Raw genomic sequence first — 19,513 nt, 5'->3', positions numbered from 1 at the left:
GGGGTCTCACTGAAAGCTCTGGGTCCCGTTCTAACTATTGGGTCCTGGAACTTCTGATTCCGGGTCACCTCATCGCTGTGATAGCCTCTGATTCACGATCACTGTGTCTCTATCTGTCCTTTTAAAAAAAAACAAAAAAAAAACAACAAAGTGTGTGCAAAATAAATAAATAATAATTAAAAAAAAAAAAGTTTGAAATTTAGAAAATACCTAGCTCAAGGTTTGATCTAGGTCTTTACCAGGCTTAGTGTTTGAGTCAAGGTAAGGGTCAGGGTCAGTATTTTTTATTTTTTTTGACAGAATCTTTTTTCTAAATTTTTACATTAGTATCAGTGTCAGATAGTGGCAAGATAAAAAAAAGCGAAATACGCACTATTGTTTCTGGGCCGTACTATGGGTACAAAACAACATACATGTGGTATCGCTGCGATCATGAGGAGCAGGAGAAATTATTTTCGGTTGTTCTTTGGTGGTACGTTATCGTAATACCAAGAAATATACAACTAAATTTAAGAAAAAAATGATTTTTTTTACTATTTTGGGCCAGTTTTTCTTAGATAATATAAAAAAAAAAAAATCAGGAGATATCTACTATCATTTACCACCAAATGAAAGCCCAATTTGTCCTGAAGAAAACAAGGTATAATCCACCTGGATGCACAAAGTAGTTGAGATGATATGTACGGTTTTGCTAAAATATGTCAAAGTTGCAAAATTGTGCTTAGACGTTAAGATTTCTTTTACCCTTAGGCGTGAAGGGGTTAATCTTTCTTTCAGCCAGCAGGTCTGCTGTTTTTTAGAAGTTCAAACTCACCAGCAGAATGTATCAGTTTACATGGATGAAACCATCCATTTACCACTGGCAGGGGTGATTAAAAGGATCAGCTTTTATTTATTCGTGCAAAACCTTTATCCCGAAAGGAAAAAACGGTTTGCTGTAACTGTTGTGTGAGCAGGAGTTTGGCTTCAATTTGTTATTGCATTCAAATTTAATACTCTCCCATCTACCCCCCCGACTGACAATGCTGCTGTATGCTGTCTCCTAGCTCATTCCTTCAGAGTTGCGTCTCACAAATACTGGAGTTGTGTTAATGTCCAGATCACCAGGTGAAAACAGAGGGGAAAAAAACAAAACAAAAGAAAAATAGATGCAGCTACCACATATAATGGATTGGTAAGCTGCAATATACTGTATTACACTTTTGGTTTTTGGTTTAATACGGCTTTATGACTGGTATATTACCCAGTAATACTTAATCACATCCATTATCACATCCAATGTTGAAGAGGTTTCACTGCTCATTCAAATAGCTTCTTCAGCAGAGTCTTCCAAAAACAAAGCCTGTAACTTTTGCAGTACTAAGAACAATGATTCCCATTTTCTTGGGATTTTTTAGGCATATACCGTATGTCACAACAAATAGAAAAAATATACATATTTTGCTAAAAGATCATTACTTTTTTAATTAACATACATTGTTTTTAATTGTATCCATACGTCTTCTTGTTTTCATGTATCGCTGTCATTTGTAACATTCCATACAGATGTAAGCTAAATTTATATTGAAAGATGCATGTAATATAATATAACATCATATATATCTAATTATATTGTAGAGATGTGAAAACCCTTAATACCCCTGAAAAAAGCATTATAAATCTCTGAAACGCATTGGAAAAAGGTATATGAAGTCACATGAACCATACAATTATATGTTGACAGCTATGTCACTATAGGTGTTGATACACAGTCATTTTTAAGCCGTATATGTGTTTTTTTCTTTTTAACATTTGCATGTTAATTTAAAAAAGTGACGATTAGCAAAATATATTTTTTTTTCTATTTGTTGTTACATATATGCCAAAAAAAAATAAAAGTGTTTGTTCTATTTACAAATAAGGATGTGGCACTTTTTGAGTGTACCCACAATCAAATATTTTTGCAGTACTAACAGCAACATAAATAGCTAACCATAAAACATTTTACTTTTTTCTTTTTTGGCCTTACCATTGACCATAGATTTAAAGATGGCATTGCTGACCGCAGACAAATAGGAGGGATCAGAACTAGTTGGTGTCATCTCATTGAAGGTGTCTGCATTGTAAACATGGTCAGTTCCATACTCTTGGATGAGCTTACTCATAAAAAGTCCCCCAATCCTTTGGAAAAGGGGATCCTCAGGGTCCAGAACAAAGCTGCAGGAGTATGTGCAATTAAAGTTGCTCCATCCACCAAGTCTGGTCACACAAGCTTTCGGGAAGACCCTAGGCAACAAGACAAACAAACAGAATTGAAAAATCGAAGATGTATTGTTTCTCTGTCTTCTCTTAACAGTTACAAATCTTACAGTTTTGTGTTTGTGGTATACTTATTTTCCTTTATGAGCAGGAATACTTAACTCATCACAAGAAAGAAAACACGTGAGAATATAACCACTCACAATCACAAAAATGAAAGGCCTCTATAAGTGGCTGCTACACCTAGAGTAATAAGTGAGAAAAAATGGTGCTGCGCTACTAAGGTTGAACCTAATTAAACAATACCACATAAGCTGCTGATAAATGAGTGAATAATCACAAAAAAATAAATAAATACAAAAAAAATTAGGGAAATGACAGAATACATTTGGCACAAATGCTGGCCAGGGGCCATCAAATGGAGTGGAAAATTTATATATATATATATATATATATATATATATATATATATATATATTACAAATATAATCAAATAGCTCCCATAGTGTAGTATGTAAAAGGTTTTATTAGTAAGTAAACAATGGAACTACTCACAAAAAGTACATGGGTCTGCAGAAAGAAATCACTATATTGTAACAGCACAGGGTGTACCAAGATGGCGGCTGCCGTCCGTACCGTAATGACGTCACCACACTTCCGTCCTACGAGTTACGTCACAAGTCACATGACTTCATCAGGGCTACGAAGGTGGTGAAGGCAGACTCCATATAAAAGGAGTCAGCAGCTGCAATCAGAGGGGTGGAACTGTCAGAGGAAAAGACAAGGAAGCCCAGGCAAATGCACCAATGTGCAATATGGCCACACCAATTCGTGCAAAGAAGTGCGCATGCGCATAGGCGGGCGACGCGTAATAAAGCATTCCTATGCACGAAAACACACCAGCACACGCAGTGTGCACTAATTGCGGACACTCAGTGGCCTTTATAAGTACTGCAGCTCTGCTCAGTGATTTCTGGATTATCGTCAGCCCCTCCAGTTCCTGTGTTCCTGAGTTTCCTGCTGATTTCCTGTTACCGACCTGGCTTGATCATGACCTTGTTCCTGTCTGCTGTTCTGTGTATGATCCTGGCTTGCTCCTGTCTGCTGCTACTCTGTATATGACCCTGGCTTGATCCTGCCCTAGCTCCTGTCTGCTGCTACTCTGTGTATGATCCTGGCTTGATCCTGACATTGCTCTTTTCTGCTGTTCCATATTGATCCTTGCTCTGGCTACTAACTACTCTACCCATCCTCCGGGATCCATGTGTTCTCTGGAGAAACTCCTCCTGCAACTGGAGCACCTACGGGTTCCAACTCATCAGACATTTCCAAGCAGCAACACCACTGGCAACCCGTGCTTCTTTGGGCACTGCACCTCATGTTTCGACCTCCACTGCACTTAGCCGTAAGGGGAGCCCTTTCTCTATTGCAGCCTCCAGTCAGGTACGTGACAGCATAATCCAGCCATAATGTCAGAGGCTGAGAGAGGCGTCTCCGCGATAGAGGCTCTGTGCCAGCAGGTTGCCGCCCTCACACATGCGGTCAAAAACCTACAAGAAGACTATTTCCAATTAGAAGGTTGCCTGCAGAATCTTGCCACTCCTCCAGCTCTTGCCGATCGAAACCCACCCAGGGCACCCTCTGCATCCTCCGCTTCTTTAAAAGAAGGCCCTGCAGTTGCTCCCACCGTAATGCTACCTCCACCAGAGCCAAGAGTAGCAGTCCTGGAATGCTTTTCTGGAGATCGTCGAAAGTTCAGGACGTTTAAAAACGTATGTCTGTTATATTTGGCACTTCAACCCACAACTTTTTCTTTAGAGCCTGTGAAGGTGGGGTTCATCATCTCGTTACTTACTTATGAACCTCAGTCCTGGGCACATCACCTCCTGGAGCAAAAGAGTCCAGTTTTGAACTATGTTACTACCTTTTTCAATGCCATGTCCCAACTATATGATGATCCCAAACGCATGGCCACAGCAGAAGCTGCTCTTCACTCCCTCCAACAAGGTTGCCGACCCGTGGAAGATTATACGTTTGAATTCTGTAAATGGTCAGCAGACACAGGCTGGAATGAAGCTGCCCTCAGATACCAGTATCGGCTTGGTCTCTCTGAAGGACTGAAAGATGAATTAGCCAGAGTCGAGGCTCCTACCTCCCTTGAAGGCCTCATCCAGTTGGCCATCCAGCTAGACCGTCGCCTGTGGGAACGGAGATCGGAAAGATCCAATTCCTACCATCCCTCCTGGATGCTACCCAAGGTGCCTTCCTTTTCTGCTCTTCTGCCCACTGTGCCACCTGCTCCTGTTGCCGAAACTGAACCTATGCAGATGGGCCTAGTTTGCTCCTCCTTGTCCCCAGATGAAAAGACACGTCGGAGACAGTCCAACCTATACCTCTACTGTGGAGCGGCTGGACATTTCTTACGAAATTGTCCCATAAGACCTAGTAAGTCTATCCCTCCATGCGCTATTTAGTCTCACATTTCCGGATCATTACCAGCTTACCTTGTTCTACCTATCCTGTTGCAGGTGGCGGGAAGGGAAGTCAAGCTCCAAGCAATCATTGATTCCGGGGCTTGCAGACATTTTTTGGACATCACCCTAGCAAAGAAGTTGCAGGTTCCACTGAGAGACAAAAAACAAAATCCCGTAGTCCATTTAGCTGATGGGACTTTTCCTATTTTGACATCCACAGACTCAGGCCATCAAGAATTTCTCTGCTTTGACATCTTGTGCTCCCCCATGTTCCCGATCATCCTGGGAATACCGTGGCTTTGGGCCCATAACCCTCATGTGGACTGGCCTACAGGAAAGATTTCTTTTTCCTCCATCTACGGTCTACAACATTGCTTTCCCCCTGAACTCTCAGACTTTTCCAGTTGTCTGACCGTTCAAACGGTGCCTGACACCAGTCAAATTGTGCCTCCAGCCTACCATGAATACCTGGATGTTTTTGATAAACGGAAGGCAGACATGCTACCACCTCACTGGCCATATGACTGTCCTATCGAACTCCTTCCAGGGGCAAAGATTCCCTTTGGGCGAATTTTTCCATTATCCGAAGTTGAGTTGGAGGCTCTAAGAGTGTACATTGATAAGAGTCTTAAGAAGGGGTTCATTTGCCCCTCTTCTTCCCCTGCTGGTGCTGGAATCTTCTTCGTGGAGAAAAAGGATCACTCACTCAGGCCTTGTGTGGATTACCGGGGACTAAATAAAGTAACCATCAAAAATCGTTATCCGCTCCCTCTGGTCCCGGAGCTCTTCCAAAGATTCCATGATGCCCGAATATTTACAAAACTGTATTTCCGGGGCACCTATAACCTAGTCAGAATCCGCAAGGGAGATGAATGGAAGACAGCTTTTAGAACCCGCTTTGGGCACTTCGAGTGCCTGGTTATGCCCTTCGGGTTGTGTAACTCTCCTGCAACCTTTCAACACCTCCTGAACGACATTTTCCGGGAATTCTTGGATCACTTCTTGATATTCTACCTTGACGATATCCTTATCTTTTCTGCCACCCTGGAACTCCACAAAGTGCATGTCAAAAAAGTCCTAGATACCCTAAGACAGCATGGATTATATGCAAAGGCGGAGAAATGCGAATTTGAAAAACTATCAATCCAATTCCTGAGCTTGATCATTTGCACTGATGGCATTTCTATGGACCCCCAGAAGGTACTGCCATCACCAACTGGCCGGCCCCCACCGATAAGAAAGGTATCCAAAGATTTGTGGGCTTTGCCAATTTTTACAGGAGATTTATCAAGAACATTTCCTCCATCATTGCTCCCATTACCCAATTAACTCGGATACATACCTGATTCCAGTGGTCTCCGGAAGCTCAAGGGGCCTTTGACAAGCTGAAGACTCTATTTACCTCTGCTGGGGTGCTACAGCACCCCAACCCGACTCTGCCCTTTGTCCTTGGAGGTCGATGTCTCGGAGATTGCCACAGGAGCAATCCTTTCACAATGTCAGGGGCCCAAGGCTCTCTTGCACCCAGTGGCCTTTTTCTCCCGAAAGATGAGTCAACCGGAGAAAAATTACAATGTGGGGGACCGCGAATTACTGGCCAATAAAGCTGCATTGGAAGAGTGGCGCTTCCTCTTGGAAGGCGCTGCTCACCCTATCATGGTTTTTACTGATCATAAGAACTTGGAAATATTTTCGAACCGCAAAACGGTTAAGACCAAGACAAGCTTGATGGACCTTATTCTTTTCAAGGTTCAATTTTCATCTAACATACCGTTTAGGGTCTAAAAACGGGAAAGCAGATGCTCTGTCCCGTATGTTCCCAGACACTCCTCAAACAGCTGCTCCCAGTACTATTTTATCTCCACATAATTTCCTACTCATTCAGCTTGATCTAAAAGCATCAATTAAACAAGCTTGACTTTCTTATGCCGGGTCTGAGAGATTATCCTTAAGGAAGCATGAGGATTTCTTGTGGCATGAGGACAAAATCTTCATTCCCCAAGAAGTCAGGCCACAAATATTTAAGATATGCCAAGACCACTTCCTTGCAGGTCACTTCGGGGTACGGAAAACCACTGAACTTGTCCAAAGATCCTAATGGTGGCCCAACCTGAGACAGGACTGTAAAGAGTATGTTAACTCCTGTGCAACTTGTCTACGCAATAAGGGCAGCCATACCAGAGCCTGGGGCTTGCTAAGACCCCTGCCAGTTCCTGAACAGCCTTGGAAGATGATGGACTTTATTGTGGACTTACTGCCCTCTGAGGGATTCACCACCATCCTGGTGGTAGTGGATAGACTGTCCAAAATTAAGGAGATAGTAGGACTACACGGGATACACAACAATATAGTTTCTGACAGGGGGGGGTACAATTTACATCCAAATTTTGGAGATCTTTGTGGATGATGAGCAAAGAGAGATATACTTCGATATTCAGGGTTTTGCACAGAGTAATGGGCAAACTGAGAGGACTAACCAAACTTTGGAGCAATACCAAAGATACTTCTCCACCTTCTCTCAGGATAACTGGGCATCTCTTCTTCCCTGTGCAGAATTCGTCTACAACAACTCTGTCCATGCTTCCACCAACCAGTCTCCTTTCTGGGCAAATTACGGTTTCACCCTTCCTTTGTTTCGGATGCCATTCCAGAGGCATCAGTACCTGCAGTCCAGGATAGGTTAACGTTCATACAATCCAATTACCAGATACTCCAGAGGACTATGCAAAAAGCTCAGGAGGATTACAAGAAACAATTTGATAAAAGGAGGTGGGGTAACCCTGGGTGGAAAGTGGGAGACAAAGTGTGGCTTGCTACAACCAATCTCAAACTTGCTTGCCCTTCACGAAAACTAGGTCCCAGATTCATTGGACCCTTTAAAATCAAAAAGGAGATTAACCCTGTGGCCTTTGGACTGGACTTACCCTACTCTTATAAGATTCACCCGGTCTTCCATGTTTCTCTACTCAAACCAGCCTTAATGTGCCCTATCCCTAAAAGAGAGAAACGGCCCCCACCGCCAGTCACGGTAGGGGAAGACATCGAGTTTGAAGTCGAAACCATCTTGGATGGACGGAAAAGGGGGAGACAGATTCAATCCTGCTGATTTCCTGTTACCGACCCAGCTTGATCCTGACCTTGTTCCTGTCTGCTGCTCTGTGTATGATCCCGGCTTGCTCCTGACCTTGTTCCTGTTTGCTGCTCTGTGTATGATCCCAGCTTGCTCCTGACCTTGCTCCTGTCTGCTGCTACTCTGTATATGACCCTGGCTTGATCCTAACCTTGTTCCTGTTTGCTGCTCTGTGTATGATCCCAGCTTGCTCCTGTAAGACCCCGGCTTGATCCTGATGTTGCTCTTGTCTGCTGTTCCATATTGATCCTGGCTCTGGCTACTGACTACTCTACCCATCCTCCGGGATCCATGTGTTCTCTGGAGAAACTCCTCCTGCAACTGGAACACCCACGGGTTCCAACTCATCAGACATTTCCAAGCAGCAACACCACTGGCAACCCGTGCTTCTTTGGGCACTGCACCTCCTGTTTGCACCTCCAGGGGCGCACTGCACTTAGCCGTAAAGGGAGCCCTCTCTCTATTGCAGCCTCCGGTCAGGTATGTGACAAGAACACAGTGGCCATTTTACAGAAGCTCAAGCAGGAAACACAGGACACAAAGAGCAGCATTATGCATAATTTAAAAAACATAGTCCGGACCTACAAATGTGGTATTGTTTAATTAGGTTTACCCTTAGTAGTGTAGCACCATTTTTTCTCACTTATTTCCTTTCACTATTGTTTATAATCAGGTCTTCGCAGCTACTTCATTTCCTTCTTTAAGTTCGTCCTTTTTTGGCAGTGCAGTGGGTTTCTCCCTTTTTTTTTTTACACCTAGAGTAAATCACCTAAATTTTGTGTAAGTAAAAGAAGTTTAATAAACTTCATTGATGGAAAGCATAGTTTTATTGATATTTAACAGACAACGCTAAAAAGCAGTATCCTGTGCAGCCATGTTAAATAAATGTCAAGTCTTCAGGTTTCTGTATATATGTGGCTACTTTTTTGAAGAACATAAATTCTCATTCTTTTCTCACATTAAAATATATTTATAGTTAAAAAACTTATCGATTTTGGATAAACCAGGAATTGTGTAAAACCCTTGGCTGTTTTTTAAACTTGTGTCTCCAAAGCAAGGGAGAGTTGTCCCTGGAACAAGTGTTCCCATAACAAATATCCCTTTTCAAAATATTGGATTTTTCCATCTTTTCATCATTTTAAGTCTTAGTGACAACAGTCACTAGTACAAAGAGTGGGACACAATGACAGAAAAGCCTAGACCGAGGTTCTAGCCCTTTATCATTCTTTTCAAAGCTGAAAAAAAGATTTTGGCTTTAGATGCACTAAAATTGGAATCTCACTACTACTACTGAAGAAGTCACATGATGATATGGCCTCAGGAGGCCGAGACCAGAAAAGTACAGCGGAGCTCCAGCTCTCGTGTCACGTGTCAATTTCATTAATGTGAGTGCAATTTTTATTCAGTACATTTTATTGTCTGAAGTACTACACTATGGGGATATCTTTGTTTGTGTGAGTGTACCGCAAAAAACGGAGACCGCACATAGATTGTAAGATCGAAAGAGCAGGGCCCTCGATCCCCTCATGTTTTGCATTGTATTGGTATTGTTCTGTCACACGTTCTGTCCCCCTTTGTAATGTACAGTGCTGAGCGAACCATTGGCGCTTTATAAATACCGTATAATAATAATAATAATTTAAAGGGCCAGGCCACCAGGAATTTGAGTGATCTGCATGGAGGATGCAGAACCGGACATCAGCTTAAAGAGAGACCGTATACATGAGAGGCATCAGCCCAAGGATCCCAGATAAGGGGATGAAGCGCAAATAACCTGTAAGAGGGCAGTGGAGGTGAGCGCAGGGTTGAATGGTGGTAGCAAGCAGAATCTTTGTATGTTTTTAAGTAAACACAGGAAGTGGAACACGGATGCTTTGAAGAATTTATATGCATACTTTATGAATGGGGAACGTTTTATGATTATTATTGATTTATATTTATTTGCACTACAGTTTATGAGCACTGAATTTTATGAATTAACCAATGCTTGGTATGAAAATTTTGGATGTTTATTTACTGGATTGAGTAATATTAGGCTGGGATCTTTTTAGCACATTGATATTACTTGTTGATTTGAGATTATATAGATAGGGAAGTATAGCAGTAAAAATACTGGGATATCAACATTTTATTGTGGGAACACTTCTGTTGGTTGCAGCCACCCCAGTTCTACTGAACATTGGCACTATTAACAACATTTTAGATATATAATCTGGAAGGTGCAGGATAATTATACATTGTACATTTCTTTACTACTGAATACCAGACAGAGAAAGGCATGATAGTAACAGCACTTACAAAAACAGAGCATGGTAAAATATTTTAAACCCTCTAAGCACTTCAGTGCCTAGGAAAATGCAACATATAGACATTTTTTACTTTTCATATAATTTACCCTCTCATTTGAAGCAAAGATCCATTTGCTATGACAGATTAGTGACTGTACTGTAGACAAAATGGGCAGAAAGCAGTTTACAGTATTTGTTCTCCATTAAAGCTGATAAGAACAATAATAAATGAAACAGAAATCTGACAGGTAAAAATTTGTGGTGATTTTCCTTTTTTTTTTTTTTTTAAAACTGACCTAATGCAATCCCTAAAAATAAATCCAAAACTGCTCCTGTAAGAAGAAACAGATTATACCTAATTTTCCCCGATACATGTGGGCAGCGTGGAGCAGGCACATCCTTGCCAAATACTCCATGTACCCCATGGGGTCACTCACCCTGCTGCACATGGGGTACCTTTCTGTGTGCACACACAATCACCAATGCCCATGACTGGGTAGAGGCCACGTTTAGGTGAAATCAACCTTAAGGTGGCCCCGGCTTAGAGATGAGCTGTACATGGTGTGTAGTATTCCTCTGTGAAGCACTGCACCATATGTCACTATACACCTGACTAACTATTGTTGAGCCTAGGCCCTCTCCACCTGCCCAGCAAAGCTCTGCCACCTCACTTCCACTGAAAAAATAGGGTCCCACTGAGCACATAGCGTGGACCTCATGCGTGCTCTCACTTAACTCCTCACATTCTCTCCTGTACTATGAAGCTAAGCTATGGGTCTCTGGGTTGTGGGTTCAATTCCCGTTGCAATGGGAAACCAACCACTGCAGAGGGGGCTGGATCACCGACTCTCTTACTACCAGAGGACAGCTCACCCCAGGTACCCTGATTCACAACAGGCTGCTGAAGCACTCTACACCAGTATTTGGATACCCACAGCAACTGCTCCTCCACTTGCTTCACACCCTATATGTGCTTTGCTGACCCAAGCTCTTGTAATTGCCTTTAACCTTCATGCACCCCTTTGTGAGTACATTTAGACCAGGCTTAGGAAACGGTTTAATGAACCTTACTGAACTTTGTAGTGCTAGTGCATAAATGCAAAAATCACATTCTAATGCATTTGCCTCTAACTATTCTATATTGTGGCTCCCCAGGCATACCTCTTTGGGAGTGGGTCCATTACTTGGTACAAGTCCATAATGTCCTGATTCTCCATGGAGCCAGTGTCTTTGGATGGACTGAAGAACCAGCGGTCCCCCCTCCTCAGCGCAGTGTTACAGCATCTTCAGGTCTCAAAAGGAGAGAAAGCAAGCCCCTGGTACCTGGCCTTCTCCCCTTATACATGGTTCAAACGGCAGGTAAGCTGGGTCCAAAAAGCCAGCAAACAGCACCCAAATAGTTTAGCCCCTTCCCCTGCCTGGGCCAACCACTATCTAACTAACTAACTTAGGCAACCTACACATCCATTTATATAGTCTTTATTCTACTTCTGAGTAAAGCTATTAGAAGGATCTTCAGGATCTATTGACACCAGCTACTGCTTTATAACGCAACGGCTGGTGTGAGATGGGCCTGGTACGAATCACCGCTCTGTACTGTACTCTTCCTTTTAACGAACTTTATTGAAATGGCACACAGACATTTAATCAAGTTCAGTTGGCCGCCATGCAGTGTGAGGTAGTGATTCACACTGCGCTGTGGTGCACTGAAAAAAAGTAGTTCACACACTACTCTTTTTCAGTCCACAGTGCCTGCACACAACCGCAATGCAGTGGTGTGAACTGGGCACAGAGGAGACAAGACATTTTCCCTTGTCAAGCGGTGGTACTGCACTGAAATAACAGCTCAGCGCAGTCCCACCACATCTGGTGTAAATGGATCCTTATTGTATACCAACCTGCATCCCCCCTACCAGGTTGGTGAGGGTTGTTTTAGATGTGAAGATCCATTGGACAAGCTTTGCTCTGCAAAAAGGAGCAAGGATTCTATAAACAGGTGTTAAGATAGGCAAAGTATAACATATTGTGTTTTACAGGAGCGGTTTAGTTTTAGTTTTTTTCAGAAACAGTGCTGTTTTTATTACTATGCAGATTAATACTTTTTAATACCTAATACTTTAAACTTTTAATTGAAAAGTGATTGATTACCACTAATGGTGAAAGTGCACACTTCTCTTTTTATTATTAGAATTGGAACTCTAACAAAACGTTTATTGTGAGGTGTACAATGTATTGTCAAGTAGAGACAATACAGACATTCTATCAACTATCTTTACATTTATCAGGGCTCCGTGGGAAAGACATGCCAGGCATCAACATCTAATATATTACCTGAGTAAACTTGAAGGAATGTGTCCAGCAAATGCAGGCAGCACTGTAATCATTCCAAGAGATCGCATTCTTTTTAGGATTTTAAGCTGAAAATATAGAATAGAAAAAGAGAATTCATGCACAAGTTACTTTTTCATTATGTTCACCTACACCAGTCATTCTCCACAGGGATTCATTGAAACCTAGGGTTCCTCCAGAGGTGGCTAGTGGTTCCATGAGCTGTGTCTAACTGACCTCCCATCTGATGGTGCCTACATAGTTCCAGGTCCAACAGCACTTGGCAAAGAAAGCGGCATGCCTGCAAGGGTGACATCCTGACCACCAGTTTAAGGGATACATTCTTCCCACCAACTACTACAAATGTAAGGGACATTTGCCCAATGCACCTTGGTACACACTGGCAGGGATTCCCTGAGACCTGAAAATTATTTCAAGGGTTTCCCTGTGGTTAAGAGATTAGGAAAGGCTGACCTTCCCCATCACAACATACCTCTATGTTCTCCACTATTCCCCCTAGAACTCCTAACAGATGTACCGTATCTTACCTGCATAGATTGTTTTTGCTGCAGGTTCCTCTATGTTCCTAGATTACTGTCCCTAAAACATATACCTTTTCTCAAGTATATCCTTCCCTCTATCCTCTGACCTTTAGCCTCTATCATGTCCCAAGTGTTTGCTCTTATCTTCGACCCCCACAAAATACCAAATTACAATGGTAACGTTCATTAGTTCCCTTTTTGTATTTTTCAAAACCCTGCCACCAACATTTGCTGCTTAAGTAATAAGATTGGTAATAGAAGTCCTTCATAAACGGATTTTGTTTGGGTGTGTCAAGTCTTATTTCTGCATATTGTTTCCTAATGAACATGTTAGGATCTTACCTGTAAGGAATACTGTTCATTCATCCAGTTGGAGGACAAAGGACCTCCCCAAGTGTGAATATTTCCCATTCGACCCCAAGCCAAGAATGCTGGGCCAGTGAAAAATTCATCAACTTCTTTCTCAGTCAATCCCAAAGACAAATATACCTATAAAAAAAAGGGCTCAAGAGTAACTTCACTTTTGTGGGGGGGGGGGGGGGGGGAATAGCAAAACACATAGCAATATATTCATATATATATATATATATATATATATATATATGTATATATATATCATATACACTGATGTATACTGCTGCACACTGGTGATCAACTTTATTGTAAGTTAAAAATCCAAAGTGACAGGAGATAACAGGTGAGTACAAGAAGGTAAATGCGTTTTCACGCTGTCAGCAGCATTTATTACCTACTGGACCCCAACACCAAGTGCATGTTTGAATGTTCTATACAGCTGACATTCATCAACGGGTAATCCGTTCACTTCTTACGGTGTTGAGTCAGCTCAATAGAAGAACTGGCTACAGCACTCAATACACACAGAACAGAGTCATGCATCCCATCAGAATCCACTGCCATACTGACAGCTCATTCAGTGGGACTAGGGTTGCCACCTCATCACTTTAAAACTGAACACATTAATTACACAGGTTCTGAGGCCATACACATTGTCACTGTACAGTATAGGAAGGTGGCATTCAATAAAAAGTGGAGAACACAGGTGGTCCTCTTTCCATCCTGGCACGTGACATGTCTTATCCAACAGATTATCTCTATCCGTATTTCTGGCTATACTTACCACCTGATGATATTTTCAGGGTAAGCCCATTGTAGGTCTCAAAGTCATCATCCCTACTGCATATTCTACGCAAGCATAAGAACTGACCTACAGGGATACCCCTAGCCGTATGCCAAGAGTCTGCTCTTAAAATACTGTTACCAGAGAGGGGTTACCTGTACAAGTTAGTGACTGAACCTCCATCATAGCCCTTCAATGTTACATCCAAAAAAAAAAAAAAAAAAATCAAAAGAATGTTCATTTATCCAGTGAACCCGAGATTCAAAATGATTGTCATTTAAATGCACTGCTCAAAAAAAATGAAGGAACACTTTTTAATCAGAGTATAGCATCAAGTCAATTAAACTCCTGGGATATTGATCTGGTCAGTTAAGTAGCAAAGGGGTTGGTAATCAGTCTCAGCTGCTTTGGTGTTAATGAAATTAATAACAGGTGCACTAGATGGGCAACAATGAGATGACCCCCAAAACAGGAATGATGTTACAGGTGGAGGCCACTGACATTTTTTTCCCTACTCACCTTTTCTGATCGTTTTTCACTAGTTTTGCATTTGACTAGGGTCAGTGTCACTACTGGTAGCTGGAGGAGATACCTGGACCCTACAGAGGTTGCACAGGTAGTCCAACTCCTCCAGGATGGCACATCAATATGTGCCATTGCCAGGTTTGCTGTGTTTTCCAGCACAGTCTCAAGAGCATGGAGAAGATTCCAGGAGACAGGAAGTTAGGAGAGCTGGACAGGGCCATAGAAGGTCCTTAACCCATCAGCAGGACTGCTATCTGCTCCTGTGTGCAAGATGAGCACTGCCAGAGTCCTACAAAATGACCTCCAGCAGGCCACTGCTGTGAATGTCTCTGACTAAACAATCAGAAACAGACTTCATGAGGGTGGCCCGAAGGCCTGACGTCCTCTAGTAGGCCCTGTGCTCACTGCCCGGCACCATAGAGCTTGATTGGCATTTGCCATTGAACACTAGATTTGGCAGGTTCACCACTGGCACCCTATGCTTTTCACAGATGAGAGCAGGTTCAGGCTGAGCACATGACAGACGTGAAAGGGTCTGGAGAAGCCATGGAAAATGGTATTCTGCCTGTAACATCATTTAGCATGACTGTTTTGGTGGTGGTGGTCTGGAGAGGCATATCCATGGAGAGACGCACAGACCTCTACAGGTTAGACAATGGCACCCTGACTGCCATTAGGTATCGGGATGAAATCCTTGGACCCATTGTCAGACCCTACGTTTGTGCAATGAGTCCTGGGTTCCTCCTGGTGCACTATGTCTGGCCTCATGTGGTGAGAGTATGCAGGCAGTTACTGGAGGAGGAAGGATCTGATACCATTGAATGGTCCCCATGCTTGCCTACCTAAATCCAATAGAACACCTCTGAGATATCATGTTTTGGTCATTCAACGCCACCAAATTGCACCTCAGACTGTCCAGAAGCTCAGTGATATCCTGGTCCAGATCTCAGAGAAAATACCCCAGGACACCATCCGTTGTCTCATTAGGAGCTTACCACTACGTTGTCAGGCATGCATACAAGCACATGGGGGCCCTTTTTCACATGTATTAGTTCTCACACATGGACATAGTGCTAAATAGTAATTTCCATGTATTAACATTTGTGATATATATTTTTTCTCTTACTTAGTTTTATTACATTTTATCACGTTTTTTATCCCTTAATTGTCCACTCCTGCGCTTAATGATAGCCCTCTTGCTGTGGGTCATTTACTCCTCAAGCTGTGTCTGCCTGTAGGAGGAATTCCCTTAATCCTCCCATTGCTGAGAGTACAAATGCCCCACAGCAAGATGGAGTCCTTATGGCCTGATGAGGGAGCACACATGCTCCAGACGTGCGCCAACCCCCGCCATCACGTGACTGGAAGTGACGTCTCAACTGAGGGAATCCCGGAACTAGGAGGACGTGCTGGAAGCCACCAGCACCACCGCCAGATGCCAGTGACCACCATCCATCCAGTTGCTTCATACTCCTTCATTACAGAGGATGCTTATTAATTTACAAGCACAAACCTACGTATGCTTTGTGAGTGGCCAGTATTACTACAGGTTTTATCCATCAAAAATCTTTCATACTGTACATAGAGAGATCTTCCACAGGACTTCTCTAGCTCATTATTGGCCGGCTGCCTCCACTCCATGGTGCATCAGAATTACCTATAGGACTCTAAGGACATTTTATTTGTATATTTATTACAGTATATTGTTCATGATTTATTTTCCCTAATTCCATCACCATTGATTATATATGTAAACAAGTGCAGCGCTATAGTAATAAATGAAAACAAAGTGCATCACATAACAAATGTATCAATATATGCTAAAGCGGAACAGTAAAGTGCATCGTACAAGAGTACAGAAAAAGATCCGCAAATCATATAGTATAACACAACTATTAATGAGATAAAAACTGAATAGGTAATATGGAACAGCAAATTGCATCATATAAAAAAGTTCAAACAATCAAATATACTTCAATAATAAAATTATAAAGTGCCTCATACATGCATAGATAATATCCGTGATATCATATGCAATATAAATACATAACATATATTAGGTAGATAGCAAAATATTATAGGTAATCAAAATTAGTATTGTCCGTGATATGGTGTGATCCACATTAAGTGTCTGTTGAAATAATTAAGTGCAGCAAACTAAAGTGCTGGATGTGAACGTGATAAAAATCACGTAGGGGAATCCGCCACCTCTAATAGATGTACACTCACCAGAATGTGACTGGTAACAGGCATTTGAAGCAACACCTCTTGAGGTAGGGGGCAGCCAAGAGGTTAGAATGGACTGTCATCTAGAGCTTTAGAATGGACTGTCATCTGGGGAGCCTTTGTCCTGAGGAAAACAGCTCACCACAAGAGCCAGAGAATTGTATTTAGTGTAGTAGTTTATTTTGTATATAGAAGAATAGCAATTCCATGTGGAAACACAAATAAAATGAATAAAATCAATACCAAGACGGCCGCCGCTCCGTCCTTCGGCAGCAGCAGCGTGTCGTCAGCAAGAGGCTCCACCTTAGTGTTCCTCTTTAGCATATATTGATACATTTTTTATGTGATGTACTTTGTTTTATTTTAGTACTATAGTGCTGCACTTGTTTACATATTCAATTTTGGGGGTTGTTACCTGTCTTCTGTGCTAGCTGCTTCCTATTATTGCCTAGCGCTCACCTTTTTCAATTATTTACCGTTGATTATATGGTTATACATACTGTTGTATGCCGCATCTACCTCCTTACTCTGTCTCGGAGTGCGCCAAATATCCTACTTGCCTTTTTTTCACTGTCGGTCACATGCTCTTTGAAGGGCAACCCGAATGTGGGTTGCTCTTCTGTGGGCAAAGCAGATGTACATGAGCTCTGAAGGTGAGCTAACACTGTAATTAGCTGCTGGGACTTTACTGTATGTAATGACTGCAGGCTGATCTACCAATGGTGAGCCAGCTTTGAGCCAAACATCCTAACTGCCCTTTCTGGAGTACCGTCTCCAAGTGTTCCTATTGTAAATCCATAAGCGAGAATCATTACTATGTTAACATCTTCTTTATATGTACACTCTATAGCAGGGCTTGAAATTTCCGCTCGCCAAATGCGAGGGAAAAGCCCTTTGTCGCAAGCACAAATGGAGCAGGTGGCTTGCAATGGAGCGGGCGGCTTGCAATGCGATCCCCAGGCCCCGGGGATCGATTTGCATTCCACTTGCACTCCAAGCCTCGTTGTGAAGCCAACTTCCAGTTTCCGACTTGCTGTTTCTTCTTCGCCGCCGCGGGGGACACGAGGCCTGCTCTCCACCGCTTTGGGGGAAAATGACTTGTGTATGGCCAGCTTAAGGTGAGCTGCTTGCATGCACACTACAGGTTGTTACTCATTGTCACAGATAGAATGGAGCACCGCTCAATTGTTTGAAGTTTTGTATAGAGAGAGAAAGGGCTAGAACAGCAATGGGCAAACTACGGCCCGGCGGACCTTTTAATCCGGCCCGCGGATGTGCCGGAGATCGCCGATCGGCTGCTAATGCCTGAAACTGGCACATGCGCAGATACGTCGAGGGGGACAGATCCTCATAGGAGACAGATTTTCATGCTACACCGGAACGAAGCGGGAACAAGAGGAACAAGAGGAACGCGCGAAGCAAAGGTAAGTGAATTGACACAGGGCGGACTTGGGGACTTAATATGGGGGATGAATTACTATATGGGGGATGAATTACTATGGGGGATGAATTACTATAGGGGGGATGGATTACTATAGGGGGGATGGATTACTATAGGGGGGATGAATTACTATAGGGGGGATGAATTACTATGGGGGTTGAATTACTATGGGGGACGAATTACTATATGGGGGACGAATTACTATATGGGGGATGAATTACTATGGGGGACAAATTACTATATGGGGGACGAATTACTATATGGGGGGCGAATTACTATGGGGGGCGAATTACTATGGGGGACGAATTACTATATGGGGGATGAATTACTATATGGGGGATGAATTACTATATGGGGGATGAATTACTATAGGGGGGGATGAATTACTATATGGGGGATTAATTACTATGCTTACTATGGGGGAATATTACTATACTTACTATGGATGACACATACACATCATTCATCTACTCTTGGTCCGGCCCCCGAGTCCAATATATGAACCCATTGCGGCCCTCAAGTCAAAAAGTTTGCCCACCCCTGGGCTAGAACCTATGTATTTTACTGTTGTCTGTGTCTGGTCTGGTGAGATTACAAAGACTAGGAAATTGGGTACAATGCCCCACCATTTACACTGTTTTTGCCAACATCCCAAATATTGAAACAGACAACAACTATGGAAATATCCCCCTGAGACTTTGAAAGGCAAAAAAGTGTGTACACAGGTATAAAAACAATAAATGTTTATTGCAACAAATTATTTTTTGGTAAAAAGAATCGAAAGACTCAGTGAGGTTGAGCTGCCCGGATATGCACACCGTGTATGTTTTCTACTTTTAAGCTTTAAGGGGGCGTGGTTGGGGCATGGCTGGGGGCGGTGTTGGGGGAGGACCTGGGCAAGGTTGGGTGGGGCAACTGGTGGAGAGTAAGGTTTGTCTAGCTAGTAGGTCTAGACTCTAAATTTTAAGCCCTGCTCTATAGGAATACATAGAAAATTCACGGAAGGGCCAAGTGCTGTGATTTGATTATCATATCACAATAGCAGGGTGGAAGTAATTTCCTCATTGGGATCACAGACAGGAGAGAGACCCTGGAGGGCCACTTTACTATCTCTCAACCCTCAAGGTTTTGCTATAGGAGGTTTAAAAATTGAGTGATGGCGTACTGGTAGATAGTTGTACAG

At 42.7% G+C, this 19,513-nt stretch overlaps 1 protein-coding gene across 1 annotated transcript in view; it reads right to left on the bottom strand.

Annotated features, from left to right (window-relative positions):
- NAGLU (N-acetyl-alpha-glucosaminidase) overlaps positions 1-19,513 on the bottom strand; it is a 109,569-nt gene that overhangs the window by 12,370 nt on the left and 77,686 nt on the right. The window contains exons 3-5 of the mRNA XM_089668771.1: positions 13,343-13,489; positions 12,462-12,547; positions 2,009-2,265 (exon numbers count right to left, since the gene is read on the bottom strand). Of these exons, the coding sequence (XP_089524897.1) occupies positions 2,009-2,265; positions 12,462-12,547; positions 13,343-13,489 (490 nt within the window). The remainder of the gene's footprint in view (positions 1-2,008; positions 2,266-12,461; positions 12,548-13,342; positions 13,490-19,513) is intronic.

This window comes from Staurois parvus, unplaced genomic scaffold (assembly GCF_062004578.1).
Source record: "Staurois parvus isolate SC_StPar_1 unplaced genomic scaffold, SC_StPar_1.0 ptg000063l, whole genome shotgun sequence".
Classification (NCBI taxonomy): Eukaryota; Metazoa; Chordata; class Amphibia; order Anura; family Ranidae; genus Staurois; species Staurois parvus.
The sequence above is the reverse complement of the archived record's forward strand: the minus strand, read 5'-3'. Positions and strand labels throughout refer to the sequence as shown.